The 23,649-nt window shown below is 38.2% G+C and overlaps 2 protein-coding genes across 2 annotated transcripts; both read right to left on the bottom strand.

Moving 5' to 3' along the window:
• Positions 1-11,859: 11,859 nt before the first annotated feature.
• On the bottom strand, positions 11,860-13,820 carry opn1mw4 (opsin 1 (cone pigments), medium-wave-sensitive, 4). Its single transcript, XM_051896523.1, has 5 exons — positions 13,453-13,820; positions 13,160-13,328; positions 12,713-12,878; positions 12,393-12,632; positions 11,860-12,259 (listed from the first exon to the last, which is right to left on the bottom strand). The coding sequence occupies exons 1-5, from the start codon at positions 13,811-13,813 to the stop codon at positions 12,146-12,148; spliced, it is 1,050 nt and encodes a 349-aa protein (XP_051752483.1). The 5' UTR covers positions 13,814-13,820; the 3' UTR covers positions 11,860-12,145.
• A 4,467-nt stretch (positions 13,821-18,287) lies between these two features.
• On the bottom strand, positions 18,288-20,398 carry LOC127514106 (green-sensitive opsin-2). The gene is made up of 5 exons (XM_051896535.1): positions 19,614-20,398; positions 19,309-19,477; positions 18,863-19,028; positions 18,538-18,777; positions 18,288-18,401 (listed from the first exon to the last, which is right to left on the bottom strand). The coding sequence occupies exons 1-5, from the start codon at positions 19,972-19,974 to the stop codon at positions 18,288-18,290; spliced, it is 1,050 nt and encodes a 349-aa protein (XP_051752495.1). The 5' UTR covers positions 19,975-20,398.
• Between the last annotated feature and the right edge of the window lie 3,251 nt (positions 20,399-23,649).

Below are 23,649 nucleotides of genomic sequence, written 5' to 3'. Positions count from 1 at the left end.
AATTATCATCTTACACGGTGACAAATGATGTCGCAGTGGCACTTATGTTTTACTCTAGGGGACGGAGTCTAAGCTAATCATAGACTCAGCCGAGCAAATGAAAAGATGTCATGGTGTTCGATGTTAGGAGGTACAAGTGTACGTGAAGAGGAGGCAGGACTGACCCTCGCTGTTACTCTACTGCAGTCCAATTTTTGTCATTCTGTTCATCCATCTGTCACTTCTGGCTCTTAGGCAGGGTCATGGTCATGGGCTTATAAAGATAAAGCATGAAGCTACAGCTACATACAATACATGTTGATTGCAGCCACCACCACCTACTACCTAAAACCACAAATAAATGCTTGACCTACTTGGAGATCTCTAGAAGTAATTATTCCAGTAACTACCGTAGTACACATACGGTAGAGTCATAGTAGAATTTTAAATCAACAACTAAACATTACAGAATTCTACTCTGTCTGTCTCTGTCTTTAAATGTATTCAATTATAATAACATTTTTTTGCAGTTTTTGCATTAACTTCTGTTTCCAATTCGAATTATATTGAAATATAATCATTTACACAGTGGCTGTAACTTGTTTTCATGACGTATTTATTTAGGCCTTACATTAAATAACATGTTAAGTAAAATATAATTAATATATAGGCTAATATAGTCCATTTATTTAGTGAAACAGTTCATTTCTCTAGCGAACTAACAAGCTGTTGACACTGAATTGCTTTTCTGAGGTAAATGTAATACTATGTAGCATATTGTTTACAAACTGTTTTAATTACATCTTTCCGCGGTTGAAACACTGTATGCATATGGTGGTAGATGAGCGATTACACGAGATATGATACGTTTCAGTAAGTTGTACTGTATCTTTCAACCAGTGGCGTGCAGTGGTGTTCTGAAATGAGGAGGCACATTTTTTATTTATTTATGAATCAATGTAAATTCATGTGCATTACTCTTAACGTTGACACATCTTCCTTGTTACATGAACATTACTTTACATTACATCAAAAAAGAAAAAAAGAAACCAAATACAATTCTGTTTTGTAATTTTACATTAACAATGTATTGTAATAAATGTTCTATTTATCAAAACCCAATCAATCTCAAGTTAGTGTTTTAAGCATTTCTACATTCATTCCAAAATAATAACTAAAGGCAATAATAATTTAAACAATATATTTAATTTGTGTATTTGATGTTTTTCTTTTTAATTGTCAACTATTTTGGATCATCAGTCATACTCCGTAAACACCGTCTGTCACAGACACGAAGATGTATTTTTAATTTCACCAAGATGATTGCACTAAAAACCCCGCAGTCATCATGCTTTCAGTCCATTTCAAGTTTGATTTTGACGTGACATAAAGCGGTGATATCTAACTGGGTGATCTGTTTACTTTTCAATTAGTCATCATTTGTTCATTCAAACTGACACGCGGAATGTGCACGTCAACAAGAGGTGGGATTTATCGCACAAACCAATCATATCCAATCATAACCAATTACATCCAATCATAGTGCGATGGAGACATTGCCTCCTCTCACGTGACTTTCCCCCCATTCATTCTCAATTACTCTTCACAAAACCCACCGCACGCTATAGGGGGTCTAATGGTTTTCTATGAGTGGAAAGGGAGGCATGACTCCTGCTGTAACTTTACCTGCGGGTGTCGCTGTTGGGCAGTGTTCCTTTAGAAATATGAGTGACTTGTGCTCTTTTTAATGTCATAATTTGTAATATTTGTGTTGTTTTATATGTAATATGGATTATTTTCTTATCCTATTTTTTTTTTTTTTTGAGGAGGCACTGCCTCCCTTGCCTCCTCGGAGGAAACACCCCTGCTTTCAACATACCTTCATGTTCATTCTGTAGTAGTGAAGAGGAAGAGATGATCGCGTTCACTTACGCTCCGTGCTGCCGTTTGAACCAGTTTTGAACTGAGGAGCCTACACAGCGATCTGTCACACCACATCAAAAAGCGTCAAAACGGCATTTATTGTTTGAATTTCATGCTAAAATTGATAGAATTTGAAAGATGGCACTTTGTTTCTAATCGAAAGTAACACAACACAGAGCTTATTGCGATTATTGGTGGTTAATGCTGGTTAAAATAGGTTAGGCTAAAAAGCATTACTGTGCGCGCCCCCTTTTGGATTGGAGTGTGGATTGCCTGTATTCGTCGTCTAACTGTATGAACCGAACATATTTAATATAATATAATTATGACTGTCAGGATTAAGAGGCCACGTTTTTTTACAGCCTCAAACACAGGTCAATATTTACTCATCTATATTTGATTTTATATTCATAATTCAAATTCAGTTATTTCTCTTAGCCAAATCAAATACAAATACCCACTAAAAATGCATGTATAAAACAAGAAACTATCAAATACATACACAATCATAAACACAATTGGGCAAATGCTGTGGGGCACAGTGCATAGCAGGATATTGGCATAAATGGGCATCTTTCACAGAAGGGGATGAGAAATGATAAAAGCTTTTTTCACTTTCCAATTCCTGCTGCTCTGCTATGACAATGTTTCTTGTCCTTCACACAAATCCTCTTACATGTTTTTTTGGTGCAAGTTTCATATGCATCCCACACCTTTTTCATCTTTGTATTCTACAGTGTTTCTAACAAGCCTTAAATCTTAAATCTTGCTGCTCAAATCAATGTCAAACAGACAAACTTTGAATGTTGGCTTTGAAACTGTCTATCTGAGTGAGAGTTTTTACATTTGAAGGTTATTTAGAGCTTAAAATGAAAGTTATTATATACAAAACTTACTTCCATGCCATTCCAAACATGACTTTCTTTTCTTCTGTGGAAAATAAAAAGCCATTCTTCTTTAAATCAAGGTATGTATCTATGAAACTGGCATTCATATTTCTATATAGTTTATCTGGATATAATTTTTACTGAAATTACACAGGGCAGCAGACAACAGGTTATCAAAGGTTACATGAAGCTCTAATTAACATGTCTAAAACAGTTCCCAATGGATTAGGTGAGCAGATAAAACAATTAATCCTGAGAAAGTCTTGTGTATAAAGGCCCATTTAAGGACGTTCAATTATAAAGTTTTAAAAATTGACAGAAAATAAAATAATCAGAATGTTATTGTAATCAGAATGTCCTTATAATAATCAGAACGTTATTGTGCGTTGTCGTGGATGCTAATATAGTTAGTTATAGTTATCTTTAAGTGTATAGCCATACTCTACAGGGGGAGGGGGTTGAGGGGGGCAGACTTTGAAGCACCAAAAAAATGCATGCATCCATTATAAAAAATAAGCCATACAGCTCCAGGGGGTTAATAAACGCCTTCTGAAGCGATGCAATGGGTTTTTGTAAAAAAAAAAAAATAAATAAATAAAAAATCCATATTTTAAACTTTATAAATTAAAATAACTAGTTTCCGGCAGATGACCATACACATACCATGCAAGTCTCGCGCCACTGGAGTAGTGTAAGACACCTCTCGTGGTTCAAACAAATAGGGCTGGGCTTCTCTTATATCGAAATCCTCTGACATATGTCTTTAAAAAATTCTTGTTTTAGACTTCTAATTCGTGACCAGTGTTTTGTTTTGCTCTATCCTCTATGCTTCCACGTTCGTCATTACGTCATGCGTCGGGTCAGGGGTTACTCAAATCGATGCATACAGCTGTCTGCCGGAAACTAGTTATTATAGTTAATGAAGCTTTAAATATGGATATGTTTCTTACAAAAACCTATCGCTTCAGAAGGCCTTTATTAACCCCCTGGAGTAGTATGGATTATTTTTATGATGGATGAATGAATGACGGATGAAGAAGATAGTCATATAACTTACACCTAGGATGGCTTTAGGGTAAGAAAATCATGAGATAATTTTCATTTTTGGGTGAACTAACCTTTGCTTCTGTGCCACTGTATAGAGGGTATGCACGTGACGTCACTGTCGACCGTTATGACTGCGGTTACGCCCACTGAGTGGCAGCATTGGTTTTCAGCGTGAATGCCGCGGAAAAACACACAAAACACATCCAAAACGGGAAAGAGCTTTGCGACTGACTGTACAAATAGCTTTTACACAAAATCTGAGGTATATTTTTACAAACTGCTGAAAGCTACAGAAAAAAGAAGCAAATAGGTCGCTGCAATTCCCAGAAACAGCTGGACTCTTGCAGTTATCTTTTTGTGTCAAAATGTTGGATTTTGGGGTAAAACCCTATATATTGTATTGTACTAATATATTGTGTTGACAACTCATCAATTAAATATTTACCATCTTATATTGTGCATAATTAAGTGTTTTTAAATAAACACTGACAAAAACTATTCAAGTTTTAGGGCTGGACGATATTACGAAATATATATTGATATAAGTGATCACTCCGATTTAGACCTACTTTTATTGTATTTATATAAAGCGTTCACAGTCAGATTTGCTTTATGTATTTCCCCGGCGTCGAAATCAGGCACATATAAATGTCAGGAAACACGATTCCTGGCTGCATGCCAATATCCATGGATAAGGGTTTCTTTGACATGTCATATGGAACACTTTCGAGCCCAACCTTTAGTGTAATTGTTTGTTTTACTCGCGTTTTCGCAGTTTCCTCTATTAAATCCAGTCATCCAGCAGGTTCTTTTGCCACTCAGTCCAGCTGAGGGAGCGCGTTCCGGCGGGAAAGTGACGTCTATGCATACCCTCTATTGGGAGAAAAACATGATTTTCATCCCATTACCATAGGGCTAAGTAGATTCCTGCATGAGTTAAAAACATAATAATAATAATAATAACAATACTAATTATTATTATTATCATTATTATCAGAAATTACGAAATGCAAGCATTCCGGTCAGTTTACTGAGTACTGCAAACTCTCAGCATAACATATCCATTGCATGTCATTTCCACCTGCCACCTAGAGGTGTCACCAAAGGAATGTTAGTATGTTAGACATGCGAATGTCTGAATGCTACAACTCACTCTTTCTCGAGAAAGAGTAGTAGCCTAGCTATAAAACATGTTTTGTCCTAAACAGAGTACAGCTGATTCAGCCAGTCAACAGGGTAAAAAAAAATCCACATGTAGCGTGAGACGAGAGTAAGTTTACTGATAACAATGGTGGACTTAAATGGAAAGACTGGTAGAAAACAGCTAGAGCATGCCGCAAGCATTTAACTTTAGTGTGCTTTTGTGGAATAATTTTGCTCCTTCGTTGGAATCATATTACATCTTTTATAGGCCTATTACTGTATTACAGGTAAGCTGTGAGTCCAAGTCAATTTTGTGAACACTAATCGGTTGCTTTTGTGTATATACCTGTATAAAGGTAGTGCTTCTGGAGCAACATTCCTGTCTGAAAATGTAGTCCTAACCCGATCACTAATCCTAAACTTAACTTTACCCATTACCCAGGGGTAAATGAGATGAATAGCACTGATGTAGAAGCACCTAACCTTGGTTGTAATCCTGAACTTGGCATAAACTGTAAACTTGTCCATCAAATCTGATTGATTAGTTGATTGGAATGTTGATCCAGGAACATGTTGTACTTGGTAAAATCGTGTTAACCCTTTGACGCGTACGATCACACTTGTGTGATATTAGAACGTTCAGTGCGTCACGTAATGAAGTGCTTCCGCTCTTTGGCTGGCGCTGAGCCAGAGACTATTCAGTGTTTGCATTCAGTGTATGCATGTTTTGAGATGTTTTAACTGAAAGAAACTTGCACTGACATATCTTAAAATATGTCAGAACCATTGTTTTGTCTCAAGATGCACACCAGTAGCCTAATGTTTTTTTTTTTTTATAAAGTAAAATATCTAGCTTATGCCAGACCGCCTTCCATATTCAAGTTACGAATACATCGCATCAGTTAAGCTTTTTCCGTAAGTTGAATAGGGAAGGCGGACGTAGCGTAAGCTTTTTGAACTGCGAGAGTTTTACACTTACTTCGTACATTGAATACGGAAGGCGGTCTGGCGGAAGCTAGATATTACTTAATTATAACTTGTTAAATATTGATAATTTTTTTACACAAGCGCATCGCTTCTCTTAAGAAGGCCTTTTTTAACCCCCTGGAGCCGTGTGGAGTACGCGTTTATGATGGATGGATGTGGATGGAAGCACTTTCTTCAGCTCATACTCGTGACCCCTGTTCACTGCCATTATAAAGCTTGGATGCGTCAGGATATTTATTAATATATCTCCGATTATGTTCATCAGAAAGAAGTCATATACACCTAGGATGGCTTCAGGGTGAGTAAAGCTTGGGCTAATTTTCATTTCTTCTTCTTCTTACTCGTTTTTTATTGGCGGTTCGCATTCTTAAATAGAGCATTACCGCCATCTACCGTGGATGAAGGATCAGAGACTTGTATATATTCCTATTACCCAGACCTTCCAGGACTCGAGCCGTCGATGTTGCTGCGTGTTCAGCTCCTCCATCTATAGCCCAGATCCCTCCCAGCCCAGAGACGAGGAATAGCAATAATATTAATAAATATATATATATATATATATATATATATATATATATATATTAATAAATAAATCAATAAATAACATAAATAAATAAAATTAATAATAATAATTATAATAATCTCTAAATTCTCTGAAATAACTGAGTTCTCTTTAAAAATAATATTAACCAACTCTCACCTCCTACTAAATTTAAAAGTTTCTTTAATGTTAATTGCTGATCTCCACTTTTCTGAAGCTCATCACTTAGTTTACTTCTTTCCTCTTTATATCTATTACACTAAATGAGAACATGTTCTACTGTTTCTCTGACTCCACACCAATCACACAGACCTGTAGGATGTTTTCCTATTATGTGCATAGTTGAATTAAGACCTGTATGTCCCAGCCTTAGTCTTAAAGAACACAATCTTCCTTTCTTCTCCCTCTTGGATTCCTTCTTTTACCTACCATTAATTGTATCAAGTGTAGATGCCTGCCCCTTTGCTCATTGTCCCAATAAACCTGCCAGTTTCCATTTATCTTCTTTTTAATTATTGTCTTAAGTTCAACTTTACTATACAGAATACATATACACCCACATAAACTGAACTATCTTATTTACCTGTTGCAACATAAATAAAATCTGAAGAATCTCCAAGACAATATCTTGTCTGGTTTCAGATTGTGGAGCATCCAGGCATAGTAATGCTGAACTTGAATCCGAGCATATTAGTGCTTTGTCTAGTCCCATATCATATATTGTATTCATTGCTATCATAAATGCTAGCAAGTCTCCCATAAATACTGATACCTGATTTGATATTCTTTTCCCTCCTGACACTTTTAACCTTGGGATGGTGTATGCTACTCCCACCTGACCATTCTGTGGATCCTTCGATGCATCTGTATAGACTTGTATATATTGTTCATACTTAGTCCCCATATACTCTTTTGTCAGTTCTGTCTCTAGTAGCTCATGATCTTTCTCTTGTCTTTTTTCCAATAAGAATAAGTACATTTTTGGATGAGGTAAAATCCATAAAGGTATTGTTGGTAAAATTACCATTGGAATAACTCTGAACTCATTTAACTCCATCTCCCGCACAAAATCCATAATAACCCAACCAAAACTATTAACTTTCTTTTTCCCATGTTCCCAACTTGCCTCAAGTAACCCTTTTATTGGATGATTATCCTTTTGACTTTTTAAGTTAGCCCAGTATGTCAAAAACAGTTGCTTTTATAGTCATTATAGTCTAGTATTCCTCTTATCATTGTTGAATAAATGGTTTTTAATGCCAGTCTATCAGCTCCCCACTCACGCCCTGAAATACACCTCATTACATTCAAAATCCTTTTACATTTTTACACATACATCTTATTTATGTGTATTCCATGTAATCTTTGTATCAAACCACATACCTAAAAATCTGATCACTTTGACTTGTTCTAACTCTTTATCATATAGCTTCAGTTTTAAATCTATACTTATCCTTTTATTTGTAAAGAAAATATATTTGGTTTTGTCTACAGAAAATGTAAAACCCCATTTATAAGGCCATTTCTCAACATCTAATAAAGCAGACTGCATTTTATTAACAATGTACTTGACATTCCTTCCTCTAAGCCACAAAGCTCCGTCATCTGCAAACAATGATTTATTAATATTTCTCTCTATTGTTGCAAATACATCATTAATCATAATTATAAATAACAAAGGACTAATGACACTCCCTTGTGGAGTACCATTCTCAATCATTCCTTGATACATACTCCCCGACCTTTACTTTAATATTTCTTTCAATTAAAAACTCTTTAATCCAATTATATAATCTTCCACCTATTCCATTTTGATCTAATTTTATCAACAAACCCTCTTTCCATAACATATCATAAGCTTTCTCAACATCAAAGAACACAGCTACCACTGTTTCTTTATTGATCAAAGCTTTCCTAATATCTGATTCTAAATTAATTATTGAATCCATTGTTCCTCTCCCACGCCTAAATCCACTTTGATATGGAGAGAAAAAATGATTTTTCTCCATATTATACGTCAGTCGATCTGTAATCATTTTTTTATGTAAATGTGATGTTAAAGCTATTGGTCTGTAATTTAAAGGATTGCTTGGATCTTTACCTGTTTTTTTAATGGGGATAATTAACGCTTCTTTCCATCCCTGGGGTAAAACCCCTTCCTCCCATATCCTGTTATAAAATTCCAGAATTATTCTCAGTGATTCTTTTTTTAACATATTATAACTAACTCCATCTTGTCCTGGGGATGAAGCCTTAGTGTTTTTTAATGCTCGCTTTAGCTCTGGAAATGAAAACAGAACATCTAATGGGCTAGTAGTAGCTCTCTTTTTTCCCTTATATATGGATATTCGATTAACAACTTCTCTCTCATATCCTTACTTTCCTTTGTCAAATTTCCTGAGCTATTTACTTTTGAAAGCTCATTTCTGAACATTTCTGCTTTATCCTTATCACATACTGCAATTTCCGCCCCAGTACTTAACACTGGATAGTCATATTCTCTCCTAATTCCACTCATCTTTTTAATCATACTCCATACTTCCTCTACTGGCGTACTTTTCCCAATTTCTTCACAAAATAATCTCCAATACTCTTTCTTCACTTCCCTTATTATTTTCCTAGTTACTGCCTAATTTTCATTTGAAAGTGACCTAATCCTTTAAGTTTGAGGCACAATGGGGGAAAACATTTGAGCTTTTTTATTTTTAGAACAGGGTCAATCTGATTCTGGTGAAAGAAATACATAAATGAAGAAGAAAGCCAAAATATTAAATGTCATGGATGTATATTTGCTAAGTAATCCACTGTTTTGTAGATGGGGATCAAAATGACTATTTTCACCTGAGATTTGGAGCCAAATTACAGGGGGTAAAAATGAATTTATAAAGATGGCAGCATCATTATTTTATTTTTACACACAGATTAGTAGGTCTATTAGTTAAATCTGTTTACTTTAGCCATCTTTGTTGCATTATATGCCAACGGTGACAGTTCAAAAAAGCACTTCTTGTGTTTTTTGGCCCAAGTTTGCATGACTATAACTCAAGAAGTAGCCTATAAAAGATATCTTAATATCCTTTTAGATTCTTTTCTTTTGGTATCTTCATTTTAAAGGCCCTATATGGTTCAATCCCAGAGATGTGGAGATCTTGATGCAGCTTGAAAAATGTTTCTTTTGGTTTCAGATGGAATCAAGTGGAATTAGATATATGAATGTCATGTAGTAAATGAAAAGTATGCAAGCGTCTTTTCATGTAATTGTTTGTTTGTTATCTAGCATATTTTATTATGTACAATTATAAGATATATACAGAAAATAGCTTGAACAGGACTGCATGTAAATGGACTGCATGCTTCTTTCACCATGAGGGAGAAACCAATTAGTTTAAAACCATAATTCCTTTAGCCAGAGCTGCTAGGTTAGTGTTCAGTACCACAGTTGGGTGAGCACCTTGCAAATTGGCTTAAGCAGATCTTTGTCTTATCTTTATCTTGTTGAGTCGTGCCCACTGGGAAGTCAATGCCGTTCCTACTACCAGAGCCTGATCTCGTAATCCTGTTTGAGTTAGTTGTGTCAGATCTTGGTGAGTGAAATGGCTGGACGCTTACACGACATGACTGCAGGGTGCAATAAGGACAAGTTCCAGAGAGATGGAAACAGTGAATAGAAAAAAAGTGCATTATCAACATTATCAAAAAATATAATGCATAGAAATAAGTGAAAATTCTGACAATCCTGTTAAAGCCAGACTATATGAGAGAGGAGGTGTGTAAACAAATTCCTGTTTTTGCTTGACACAGTTGAGGATCTGTTTTTACCAAAAGGGTTTTTGCTGCAGAAAAGATCAGCATTCAGTCTGACAAATTGGATTAGAATGCTACAATAAAGCAGAGAGTTTTGAGGAATAAATGACTGTAAACATTTGACTTAGTGAGTCGAATGTTAGCAGTACACGACTTTGAAGCATTTGATCCAGTGTTTATTGATTAGCGCTTATAGGGTTCAGTAGGCAGCAATGGCCACGAACTGCACTAAAAGTTGCAAGTGAAAACGGCACCCAGAATAAACAATGTAATTGTGAAAGTGAATTGTTTTGTCTTGCTTTTGAGACCAGTAATTGTCATTTTATCTACAGTTAACTGATAGATATTGTAATTATTTGTTCAGTGCTGAACAAACAATGTTGCAACTGTAAATGTAACCTGACTGGCATAATTGCCACCCCATTAAGCTATTTTAAACAACACATGCTGTTAATTCTCTCTTGAATGTTACAGCCTTCCTTGCCTCAGAATCAGGATTAGTGACTTACTGTAGCGATTACTGATATATTTTTTTGGTTAAGTATAGGAGAACAGACAGCACTGAAAATAGACAAAGATTATTTAAAATTCCCTATGAAAACCAGAAATAAAAAGTAAAATAAGAAAAAGAAATAGAAATCTACAGTATGTCCATTAAAGGAAATTTAGGCTTGTTTAATTTAATATTAAAAGTTCTTATAGCTTGATTAACCCAATTGAAGGTTTACTGTATATTTTTCACTAGTGTGAATGCTTAGGTTGCAGTAGCAAATTGTGCAGTCATGGTTAAAACTTTCAAACTGCCTGATCGTGATCATTTCTTTTCCAATAATTAATGTGGAGTATCAAAATTATATACTCTATATGACAACATTCTCATGAGTATACTAAACTGAACAAATAATCTACTCTGTACTATTGATAGGGACTGTTCTGTAGTTTTCACAAATATATTATTTATATACTACTTTTTGTGGATTCCAAAAAGGTCATTTTTGACATTATTTCTATAATGGACCTCTTGCCAAGGTGTTGCTGACCTTGTTTATCTTAGTGAAAACACATTCCTGGAACTGTTAATGTCTGAGCTTGGCATTGTGTGTTCAGTGTTAGCACCACGGAGACACATAAGGACATTTTGGCAAGATCAGAATAGTACATGAAAAAATTGGTCACCTTGCTAAACTCTCATTAAAATAGATCACACTGCTTCAATCCACAACCTACAACAATTCTAACTATACAATAGCTGAAGTGACATATTTACTAGTGTTTTCTAATAATTCTATACTGGGTCTGCCATACAAAACACAATATGATTTATGGACTGTAAATGTGTACATTATTTGTGTATTCCATAGTTTTGTGTACATTTGTCAACTTTATACTAAAGACTGAACAGTATTCTACTACATGTATAGTCTATCTCTTGATTTAAAAAATATAGTGTGCACTATACTATTGCTTAGAGTACAATAAAAATGTAACTTTCTATATCTTACAGTATGTTGGAGCAAACATAATATTAATTAAAAACGGAAACAGAAACAGTATTTAATGCCAGTATTTATTTCTATGTAATCCTTTTTCATTATTTACAAAATATATATACATTTTAGGCAAAAGATATAAATGCTAGCCTCCCGGCACATAAAAATAAAACCACTATGTCAGTGTTCACTGATCACCCAATTAATCCTGAGCTTTGAGTTCAGTTAATGGTGATAGTGAACGCAACCAAAAACTAAGTCTTTTTTTTTTTTTTTTTTTTTTTTTTCAGATGCCCAAATTGATCAATGACTAAAAGAGCATAATCTGTGAGAGATTGAAAAGTCTATGCTGGAGATACAGAGGACACCTCCGTCTTGCTGGTGGACACAGTTGAGGACTCGTCATCACCAAGAGGATTCTTTCCACAGAAAAGAGTGGTCAGCATGCAGTTCCGAAACTGTAAGAGACAATGTTTCATTTAGTACTTTTTGGGGTTTTAAACAGCTCTTTATTGATAGAGACGATAGAGAGAGAGGAGAGCAGGAATGGGATGTCTGGGATATGTAGGAGAAGTCAGATATATGATTAACCTGTTTGTTTAGCAGCACATAGATGATAGGGTTATATAAGGCTGAGCTCTTTGAGAAAAAGGCAGGAATAGCCATGAACTGGGCACTGAAAGCAGCTCCCTTATTAAAGAAGATCCAGGCAGCAACACTGGCATAAGGGGTCCAAGCCATCAAAAAACCAAAAACCATCAGGATGACCATTTTTGTCACTTCCCTCTCAGCCTTCTGGGTAGATGCTGAGTCCTGCTGTTGAGCTGCAGCCTAAGAGAGCACAGAACAGCCCATTTTTAACATTCCAATAGTTGAAGATTTACAGAAATGTTTAACATGACATTTCATACCGCCTTGACGGTGCAAACAAGCCGCCCATAGGTGAAGAAGATTACGGTGACCGGAAGTATAAAATGGCAGACGAACATGTAGATGACATATGATTCATTGTTGTATTCAGGATTCAGGGTGTAGTAGTCTGGTCCACATGAACACTGCATTCCCTCAGGAATATATCTGTTAAAGAAAAGCACCTGATGTTAGGAAACTTCAGTCAGAGTAATATATGTTGTACTTAGGCATTTGAAAACAACTACATTAGTACAAACTATGCAGTTAAAAATTAGCATAAAAATTCAGTGTTACTGTTACACTGGGAAAAGTCTTATTTACTGCTGTACACTGAACTAGCCATTCCTGTGTATTGATAAACATTAAAATGCCTCATGTTCAACTGGAATGTTTGTTATAATCACTGTACTGGAGAGCAAAATAATTGCATGTCCAATTAAACCAACCTGGACCAGCCAACCAGAGGGGGAGCCGCACATGCCATGGCCATTATCCATGTAAATGCGATTCCTGCCATTGCGTGGGTGGATGAGAATTTAAAACTACCCATTGGCTTACAAACCACAATGTATCTCTCGATGGCCAGCACCACAAGTGACCAAAGGGCAACTTCACCTGTGTGTGGCAAGTAAAATATACAATTCATTAACACCCTAATTACAGCCAAACATACTCTACTTTTAACATTCGCCAAAGTAATTCCTCAGAGCATTCAAAGTCAAAAAAACATTTCTCTTACCTCCAAGTGTTGCCATGAAGCCCTCAATCGCACAGTTAGTTGGACCCAGAATAAAGTAGCCATTAATTGCTGTGTAGAAAGTGAATGTGAATCCAAAACAAACCATGATGGTACCAGCCACAGCCAGGTTGACCAAAATGAAGTTGAGAGGTTGCCTAAGCTTTTTGTGTTGAGCTGTAACCACCAATGTGAGGCCATTGATGGGTAGACCCAAGCAGATGAGGAAGAACATGTATACAGCAAGGATTTTAAACTGCCACGGCTCAGCTAGATAATACTGTGGATACTCGAAAGGACTCCTCACTAGCCCTGTCCTGTTGGACATGGGGATGTAGAAGTTGTGTCCCTCAGTGCCGTTCATCTTTGCCCACTAGTGATCCAGAGGGATAAAGGATGTTGTACAGCTGAGTGACTGCTCTTCGCCTGCTCTTTATTTGCAAAGATGCATCAGGAGTGGTTATATATGCCTCTAAGATTCCTTATAAGGGATAAATCCACGAGCGTAAGATAGGGAGGGCGTTACAATGAGGGATTTGAATAATAAGAGCAGACATAATCACTTTTGGGCTAATTACCTGGTGACGCTTTAGATCTTGATGGAGTTTTTTCTTCACCTTTTTAGGGTCTTAAATTAGGGCACGATGTTGAAATTGATTGACAGTACAAAGTGAGTAGGCCTAATCAAAGTTGTATTTATTTCAAGAATAAAATGTAGGCTAAATATATAAATCTGTGATCATTGTCTGGTGTAGTCCAGTAGTAATAGGAAAGTAACACAATAGCGTATTAAAATGACACAAAATGTCACCATTTATGTGCATTTTATTTAAATATAAAACATTTGCAGCTGACACAGCTGTGGGCAGTGGCGGCGCTAGGACGGGGCTTGGGTTGGGTCTACGCACGTACCCCCGACACCGAACCCCCACCCCGATAATGTTTTAAATTTGCACTCTCTCTCTATTATTTGCAGTATTAAAAACTAGCATATAAGATGTTTATGTGACTAAAATGCATGCTGTGATGGGATACATGCTCGTCTTAGTTATTTCTAGAGTCACTCCAGAACCAGCACTGAGAAATGTTCCCTTAAATGTTGCCTAAACCAGTGGTTTTCAACCACATTCTGCATGTCTCCTTTGTCTAACACACCCATTTCAGGTCTTTGAGTCACTACCAATGAGCTGATGACCTAAATCTGGTGTGTTTGATTAAGGAGACATGCAAAATGTGCAGTGCTGGGGGGCCTCCAGGAACGTGGTTGGGAACCACTGGCCTAAACGATACGAACGCTGCGAAAACCCGCACGATGGTGATTGTAAGTAGGCTTAAATTGCTGGTCCGTTTTTTAAACATGACTTTAGAAAACTTGGAATACAAGGCACGAGTCATTTTTAAGTCTGCTGTTATCTATTTTGTGGGGTTAGTGTCTTGGTAGAAAGTGGAGAATGACAGGAAGCGAAGTGGTAGAGAGAGACAGAGAAAGTGGACCACGAGGTTTTGAACTTGGATCACACGAAACAACAAACGTGCAGCGCGTGGGAGCGATGACCGTGAAGCTATCTAATCCGACACCCGTTATTATGGCTTACTTGTATGGAAATGAGCAGCGCGAATATTTTGTGTTCCACAGAGGGAAACTATACAGGTTTTGAAAGACATAAGGGTGAGTAAAATAATGACATTTGAATGCAGTCTATTTATAAAAAAAAGTAGGCTATTTGTAAAAATCCTTATACAGTAAGCGTATAAAGGGCTGGAAAAGCCATGAAAATATTTTTTTAAGATAATAGGCTAAACTTGGATAGTTGGAGGCATTAGCCCCATATAGGCTAGTTTATTAAAAGAAAGAAAAAAGTCTGTGTTGGCACACTGAGCAAAATGACGTTCCTGCAATTAATGGATTAAAATTTTGTAAACAATCAAATAAAAGACTCTTTTGATGCTATGTCGTATAACTCATTTAATTATTGATCTAGGCTCGTTCTTTATTCATAATATTCATCAAAACACTAGCTTGAGCTTCTGTCAGCTCTGCACAATCTGAACAGTCTCAACCAACTCCATCATGTGCATCCTTAATTAAATGATTGTTAAAGTTCTCGTTATAGGCAGACTTTATATTTGCCTGTTTTCATTAATTGTAGGCCTTTTTTTTTTTCCTGAGAGTGTGAGAATGAGATAGCAGATGCCAGTGTGTGTATGGTCCGAGTTAGGTGAGGAAGTAAAATCATAAAAATCAATGGCAGCAAGTCTTTTCTGAACTATTTTGCTGTAGCCTATAGCCATAACACGAGTTAATTATTTTTTAAAGTCTGTGCTTGTTACTTGCTTGGATGTCTAGCAGGTTGTTGTTCCCAATGAACAGGATCAGTGGGGGCATTAAAATGATCTAAAATATCTATAAGAATAGCAAAACATTTATATTTATTTATTTTGACGTTGGGGTAAAATAGGACCTGGACAAACAGGAGTATATATGTAGCCTGCGCTATACAATAGCGTTTTTCCACAGCTCAAAGTGCTTTACAAACAACAGTAAGCTAATCAGATCAAAACAATATAAACATCAAACACCACACAATTCCCGCAAATTCTAAGACAAGCGATGTCCGACCCAAAAGTCCAAAACGAATTCAGTAAATAGCCTATGACATAAACTGTGTTGTGTAATGCGTTGCAAAGTGGGGGCATTCTCGTCGACCCGCATCTCGCATGCCACCGAGCCAACTTTAGGACCAAAAAAACGGGAACAAACGACCACCACACCACGACATACACCGGTCAAAGATCCAGCCGCTCCGTGCTGCACACACCGTCAGGCAGGCAGGTGAAAGGCGGGCAGATGAAACAACGCAGCAGGCAGTGGAACGCAGCAAACCGCGAACACAAGCGAAAATCTGTTGAGATCCAAAAATGTTAATTTTATAAATGTTTGAAATAAAGAAAAACATTTAAAAACGACTACAGCAACAACTTGACAATACAAACACGCAGCTCCAATATGAAGTGACAGTCAAACGCACGCAGCACTCACCGGATGTTGTTGTCATACAGCCGAGCTGTAGAATCTGTCACCCAAACTGACTGGAAACGGTATTAAGGCCTGTTCCTAAGTCGAACAGCAAATTGTCCAAAATTAAACTGCCATTTGAAAAAAAAAAAAAAAAAAAATCACAATGATGGATTTCTCAGTGCAATTCTTGTGGATTTGCTGCATGACTGATCCTCAAATTTACACCTTTCTTCAGAACAATGAAGGATATACTAAACTGAACAAACTAATTATTATAGGGAATATTAATAAATAAATAAACTTTTTTACTATCCTTCTTGAATTCCACAAAGTAATTTGGCTGACAATATTATTAGACCACTTGTTGCCAGGATGCTTTTGACCTGTTTGCTCTTTTTGAGAGAACATTCCTGGAGGTATATTTGTTCATGTCTGCCAATAGTGCTTTGTCTGAGCAATCATGCAGGCCACATTAAGACCTTTAGGCAGAGACTATGGAGTCAGAATGGTAAGAGATAAATGCTGATGTTCAACATGGTCAGATCGACTTAAATGAATATCCTGGGTTCAAAATATGTTCAATCAACAGAATTTGTGTCATGTTGATTACCACAAAAAAATCTACCTCTTCTCTCATTTTTCTTTCCTTTAAAATAAAGTATATCCTGAAATTATGGCATTAGATGTTAGCAGCAACCAAGCCCCGGCCCATTCTAACTTTACAATAGCAATGTGTGGAAGTGTGAATTGGCCTTATGATGAACATGATTGAATTTAGGATCTTTTTCACATATAAACATTGATCAGCAAACATAAACAGAAGCTCAACCGAAACTGCTTGACGTGCAAGAAGAGAACAAGCCTCTTTGGTTCTTGTGGAAGTTCAAACGTGCAGCGCAACACACGAGAATGAACCTCATTGGTTCTCGCACGTCAAGCAAACATGCTTGAGCTGATATGTGAGTTGATGAATGTTTATATGTGAATAAAAGCCTAAATTCAATTTGTTCATCAAATAAAGCGATCGTTTCTCTTAAGAAAATTTGGACTAAACTGCTCAATTCTTATGGATTAGTTTTACAATCTCTTTATGAACTTTTTGAAGCGTCAAATTGCTAGTTGCGTAGCTGTCAATGGAGGGACAGAGATTGCTCAGATTTTATTAAAAATATCTTCATTTGTGTTCCAAAGATGAATAAAGTCTTACGAGTTTGGAACAACATGAGGGTGGGTGAGTAATTAATGACAGAATTTTCATTTTTGGTTGAACTAATCCTTTAAAACAGCTCAGTCTCCACAGTATTATTGCAAACAGCAGATGTCTGGCCTTAATGAGAGGATTGTTTCAGACTGAATGTAGGGTGGATTTGATTGTATTCTAGCACTACATGGATTGTCTTGATTTAAAATAGTGTGCACCAGCTATACTAATACTAAATACAGTTTCAGTATCATACGTATGTGCAAACAAACTCAAAAGTAAATCAATTCATAAATAATGGAAACGAAGACACTTTTTAATGCCAGTATTTTATTTCTATCCTTTTTTTTATTATTATTTACAAAATATATACACATTTTAGGCCAAAGATATAAATGTTAGCCTCCCAGTTCATAAAAAATGATCACTGATAACCCATTAAACCCCATTAAGCCTTTTACTTATTTAACAAATGTATGTGAGTTCACCAGGTTAATAGTCATAGTGAACACAACCATATGAGATGCATCAACTAATTCAACTTTTTTTTTTCTTTTTTTTCAGATGCCCAAATTGATCAATGACTAAAAGAACAAAATCTGTGAGAGGTTAAAAAGTCTATGCTGGAGATACAGAGGACACCTCCGTCTTGCTGGTGGACACAGTTGAGGACTCGTCATCACCAAGAGGATTCTTTCCACAGAAAATAGTGGTCAGCATGCAGCTCCGGAACTGTAAAAGACAGTGTTTCACTTAGTACTTTTTGGGGTTTTATACAGCTTTTTATTGATAGAGACAATAGAGAGAGGAGAGGGAGTAGAGCAGGAATGGGATGTCTGGCATAGGAGAAGTCAGATATATGATTAACCTGTTTGTTTAGCAGCACATAGATGACAGGGTTATATAAGGCCGAGGTCTTTGAGAAAAAGGCAGGAACAGCCATGGACTGGGCACTGAAAGCAGCTCCCTTATTAAAGAAGATCCAGGCAGCAACACTGGCATAAGGGGTCCAAGCCACCAGGAAACCCAAAACCATCAGGATGACCATTTTTGTCACTTCCCTCTCAGCCTTCTGGGTAGATGCTGAGTCCTGCTGTTGAGCTGCAGCCTAAGAGAGCACAGAACAGCCCATTTTTAACATCGTATTTCAATAGGTGAGAATTTACAGGAATATTTAACATGACATTTCATACCGCCTTGACGGTGCAAACAAGTCGGCCATAGGTGAAGAAGATTACGGTGACCGGAAGTATAAAATGGCAGGAGAACATGTAGATGACATATGATTCATTGTTGTATTCAGGATTCAGGGTGTAGTAGTCTGGTCCACATGAACACTGCATTCCCTCAGGAATATATCTGTTAAAGAAAAGCACCTGATGTTAGGAAACTTCAGTCAGAGTAATATATGTTGTACCTAGGCATTTGAAAACAACTACATTAGTACAAATTATGCAATTAAAAATTAAGTGTGACTGTTACACTGGGAAAAGCCTTATTTACATTGAAAGTAAGCCATCCCTGTGTATCGATTAACATGTTGCCTTTTAAAAAATGAAAATGCCTCATGTTCAACTGGAATGTTTGTTATAATCACTGCACTGGAGAGCAAAATAATTGCATGTGTAATTAAACCAACCTGGACCAGCCAACCAGAGGGGGAGCCGCACATGCCATGGCCATTATCCATGTAAATGCGATTCCTGCCATTGCGTGGGTGGATGAGAATTTAAAACTACCCATTGGCTTACAAACCACAATGTATCTCTCGATGGCCAGCACCACAAGTGACCAAAGGGCAACTTCACCTGTGTGTGGCAAGTAAAATATACAATTCATTAACACCCTACAATTACAGCCAAACATACTCTACTTTTAACATTCCCCAAAGTAATTCCTCAGAGCATTCAAAGTCAAACAAAAAAACATTAAAACTTCTCTTACCTCCAAGTGTGGCCATGAAGCCCTCAATCGCACAGCCAATTGGACCCAGAGCAAAGTAGCCGTGAATTGCTGTGTAGAAAGTGACTGTGAATCCAAAACAAACCATGATGGTACCAGCTACAGCCAGGTTGACCAAAATGAAGTTGAGAGGTTGCCTAAGCTTTTTGTGTTGAGCTGTAACCACCAATGTGAGGCCATTGATGGGTAGACCCAAGCAGATGAGGAAGAACATGTATACAGCAAGGATTTTAAACTGCCACGGCTCAGCTAGATAATACTGCGGATACTCGAAAGGACTCCTCACTAGCCCTGTCCTGTTGGACATGGGGATGTAGAAGTTGTTTCCCTCAGTGCCGTTCATCTTTGCCCACTAGTGATCCAGAGGGATGTAATCTGCTGCTGTGGTACAGCTGAGTGACTGCTCTTCATCTGCTCTTTATTTGCAAAGATGCATCAGGAGTGGTTATATATGCCTCTAAGATTCCTTATAAGGGATAAATCCAGGAGCACAAGGTGGGGAGGGTGTTGCAATGTGGGATTTGAATAAGAGCAGACATAATCACTTGTGGACTAATTACCTCATGAAGCCTTAGATGTTGTTTTTTCACCTTTTTAGGGTCATAAATTAGGGCATATATTGATATTGATATTAATTGACAGTACAAAGTGAGTATAATCAAAGCTGTATTTATTTCAAGGATAAAATGTAAATTTAAATGTAATCGTTGTCTGGTGTAGTCCAATAGTGATATGAAAGTAACACAATAGCATATTAAAATAACAAAATGTCACCATTTGTGTGTGTTTTATTTAAATATAAAATATTTGCAGCTGACACAGCTGTGGCCAGTGGCGGCGCTAGGATGGGGCTTGGGTTGGGTGGTCGTGCGTACCCCCGACACCGAACCCCCACCCCGGTAATGTTTTAATAATGCACTCTCTCTATCATTTGCAATATTAAAAACTAGCATTTTTATACGATTAAAATGTGTTTAAAAAGCAGGCTGCGATCTGTTACGCGGTCGTCTTAGTTATTTATAACTATATATAGACACTCCTTGACCAGCGGTGAGAAGTCTTCTCTTCACACCAAGTTTAGACCCGCACGATGGTGATTGTAAGTAAATAAGGAATTATTAATTGCCGGTCTGCTTTTCAAATCAAGCAGTAGCCTAATATGACTTAAGAAAACTTGGAATATAAGGCACAAGTCATTTGTAAGTCTACTGTTATCTATTTTGTGGGGTTACGTCTTGATAGAAAGTAGTGGAGAATGACAGTAAGCGAAGTGGTAGAGAGAGACAGAGAAAGTGGACCACGAGGTTTTGAACTCGGATCACTCTAAACAACAAACGCGCAGCGCGCCGGATCGATGACCGTGAAGCTATCGGATCCGACACCCGTTATTATGGCTTACTTGTAGGCTTTGGAAATGAGCAGCGCAAATATTTTGTGTTCCACAGAAGAAAACTATAGGTTACAGATTTTGAACGACATAAGGGTGAGTAAAATAATGACATTTGAGTCCAGTCTATTAAAAAAAAAGTATTTATAAAAATCCTTATACAGCAAGCATATAAAGGGCTAGAAAAGTCATGAAAATTGTTGCAATTATCTGGCAAATATGGTTAGATCCTTATGATTAGTCTATATATAGGCTATATAGCCCTATATAGGCTAGTTTATTAAAAAAAAAAAAAAAAGTGTGTTGACGCATTGTGCAAAATGACATTCCTGCAATAAATGGATTAAAATTTTGTAAACAATTGAATAGGCTAATAAATGCAATACTCTTTTGATGTTATGATGTAATCCCCGCTAGAAATTTTACATTCCCAGAACATTCTCAGAACGTCCCCACTGGTGTTAAGGATGTTGCCTAATGTTCCCAGTACATTCAGTGACAGTCACGATGTGGAGTTCTCTTTCGATACTACACTCGTACTGCGTCATTAAACCGTTAGGCTAAGATGCATTGGGGAAAACTCATTTTCTCTGATTTCTGAAGCCTTTTTTTTTAATCACGCAGTGAAACTGCACAGCCATTGGTTCGTGGAGTTGAATAAAACGAACCAATGACGGCGTGGCAGAGCCACGCGAGCCTATGGTGAGCGAGCCCGCCAAAAGGGTCGGGTATCAGGCTGTATAAGCGGGCGTCTCACCTAGACAGACTGATTCATTCTCCTTCAGCGACGCAGATCACTTCTCTTCGCTGGATCTCAAAGCTTGAAGCCACCTTCACCTGCAAGCAGCTGGATTTCGCCGCTGATCAGCTCGCCGCTCTACAGCAGCCAGATCAGCTCACCACTCTTCTGCTTGCCACTCTCCGCTCTCTAGCAGCTCGCCGCTCTTGAGCAGCTCGCCGCTTTAACAACTCGTAGCTTCAGTGAAGACTGACCACTCTCAAGCAGCTCTGATCAGCACGCCACTTCTCAGCAGCCAGATCAGTTCGCCGCTCTCTAGCAGCTCTGTTCTCCATGCCGCTCTCAAGCAGCCTGGTCAACGCTTTGCTCACGAGCCGCCTGCAGTGTTGAGCACACCCACCTCAGCGCTTTGCGGGGCAAATTCTAAAAGAGCTTATTTTCTAAAGAGCAAATTTCTGCAACGTTGTTGCAAATGTCGCGCCACGGCTGTGGCTCGTGCAGAGCACCTCTGCACACGGATGACGGGCACAGTGAGTGTGTGCGATGTCTGGGAAAAACCCACACAGAAGCCGCGCTCACTGAAATGACCTGTTTCATTGCGAGAGCATGAGTCTGGCTTCTCTGCTTTCTTTTCAGAGAACGACTCCGCCCCTCGCGCCCTCCCGTTTGTTTCCTCCCAGGAGCCTGTGAGGAAAATTTGGGACATCTTCGGGAGGGCAGAGGTCGACCTCTTCACCTCCGAAGAAAACTATCATTGCCCAACCTATTTCTCAAAGAACAGAGATGCTCTGGCCCACGATTGGCCTAGTCTTCTCCTCTACGCTTTTGTCCCGATCGCTCTGATCCCCCAGGTCATCAGATGAGTCAGGGAGGGTGCTCACATGGTCCTCCTAGTGGCCCCTCTGTGGAAGAACAAGCCATGGGTCTCAGACCTGTCTCAGCTGTCATGAGCCGTGGCTGATTCCCTTGAGACGGGCCTCCTCTCTCAAGCGAACAGAACAATATGGCATCCCAGACCCAAGCTGTGGGCTCTACATGTGTGGCCTCTCGATGGGAGCCTGCAAGCCTCCCCGAGAGCATCCTGAATACCATCTCACAGGCTAGAGCTCCATTCACGAGACGTCTCTACACCCTTAAGTGGTCAGTCTTCACTGTCTGGTGCGCAGCCCGGGGGTGAAGACCCTTTCACTTGTGACATATCTCAGATATTGTCCTTCCTCCAAGACTTAATGGATAGAGGCCATACTCCCTCTACCCTAAGGTCTATGTCGCAGCTAAAGCAGCCTCTTATGTTCCTATAGCAGGGCAGTCTGTAGGTAAGAATGATCTCGTTGTTTGTTTCCTGAAGGGGTCCAGGAGGCTGAACCCTCCTCTCCCTTTTACAATCCCTACCTGGGACCTTTCCACGGTTCTTAGAGGTCTCAAAGGCCCCCCTTTTGAGCCGCTTCAGACTGCCGACTTACACCCCCTGTCGTTAAAAACCACCCTGCTATTGGCCTTAGCATCGGTTAAGTGGGAGATTTACAGGCGCTCTCTGTGAACCCCTCTTGTCTTGAGTTCGGGCCTAATGACTCCAAAGTCGTCCTGAAACCAAGACACAGATACGTCCCTAAGGTTCTCTCCACTCCATTCCGGGCACAGGTTGTCATTCTCTCTGCACTTCCTCCTTCTCAGGATGATCAGGAGTTGAACTTACTCTGTCCTTTATTTTCTATAAAACATCAACATCTAACCTGGTAACCTGGTAACGTTCCCAGAACGTTCAGAGACGGTCACAATGTGCAGTTCTTTTAAGGGTTGGGGGACGTTATTTGGTAGACTTTCAGGAAACATTCAGGACATTCTGGGAATGTTTAGGGGACTATTACTATAGGACATTCTGTTAACTTCCC

The sequence above is a fragment of the Ctenopharyngodon idella genome, chromosome 6 (genome assembly GCF_019924925.1).
Source record: "Ctenopharyngodon idella isolate HZGC_01 chromosome 6, HZGC01, whole genome shotgun sequence".
Lineage (NCBI taxonomy): Eukaryota > Metazoa > Chordata > Actinopteri > Cypriniformes > Xenocyprididae > Ctenopharyngodon > Ctenopharyngodon idella.
This window is presented reverse-complemented; position numbering and strand designations above follow the sequence as displayed.

Excerpts from the sequence above, each read along its gene's own strand:
- opn1mw4 (XM_051896523.1), bottom strand. The coding sequence starts at position 13,813 with ATGAACGGCACTGAGGGACACAACTTCTACATCCCCATGTCCAACAGG. Across the intron at positions 13,329-13,452 it reads CTTCATGGCAACACTTGGAG|GTGAAGTTGCCCTTTGGTCA; the intron begins GTAAGAGAAATG and ends TGCCACACACAG. Across the intron at positions 12,260-12,392 it reads ATGTGCTGCTAAACAAACAG|TTTCGGAACTGCATGCTGAC; the intron begins GTTAATCATATA and ends TGTCTCTTACAG.
- LOC127514106 (XM_051896535.1), bottom strand. The coding sequence starts at position 19,974 with ATGAACGGCACTGAGGGAAACAACTTCTACATCCCCATGTCCAACAGG. Across the intron at positions 19,478-19,613 it reads CTTCATGGCCACACTTGGAG|GTGAAGTTGCCCTTTGGTCA; the intron begins GTAAGAGAAGTT and ends TGCCACACACAG. Across the intron at positions 19,029-19,308 it reads CCTCTGGTTGGCTGGTCCAG|ATATATTCCTGAGGGAATGC; the intron begins GTTGGTTTAATT and ends TTTCTTTAACAG.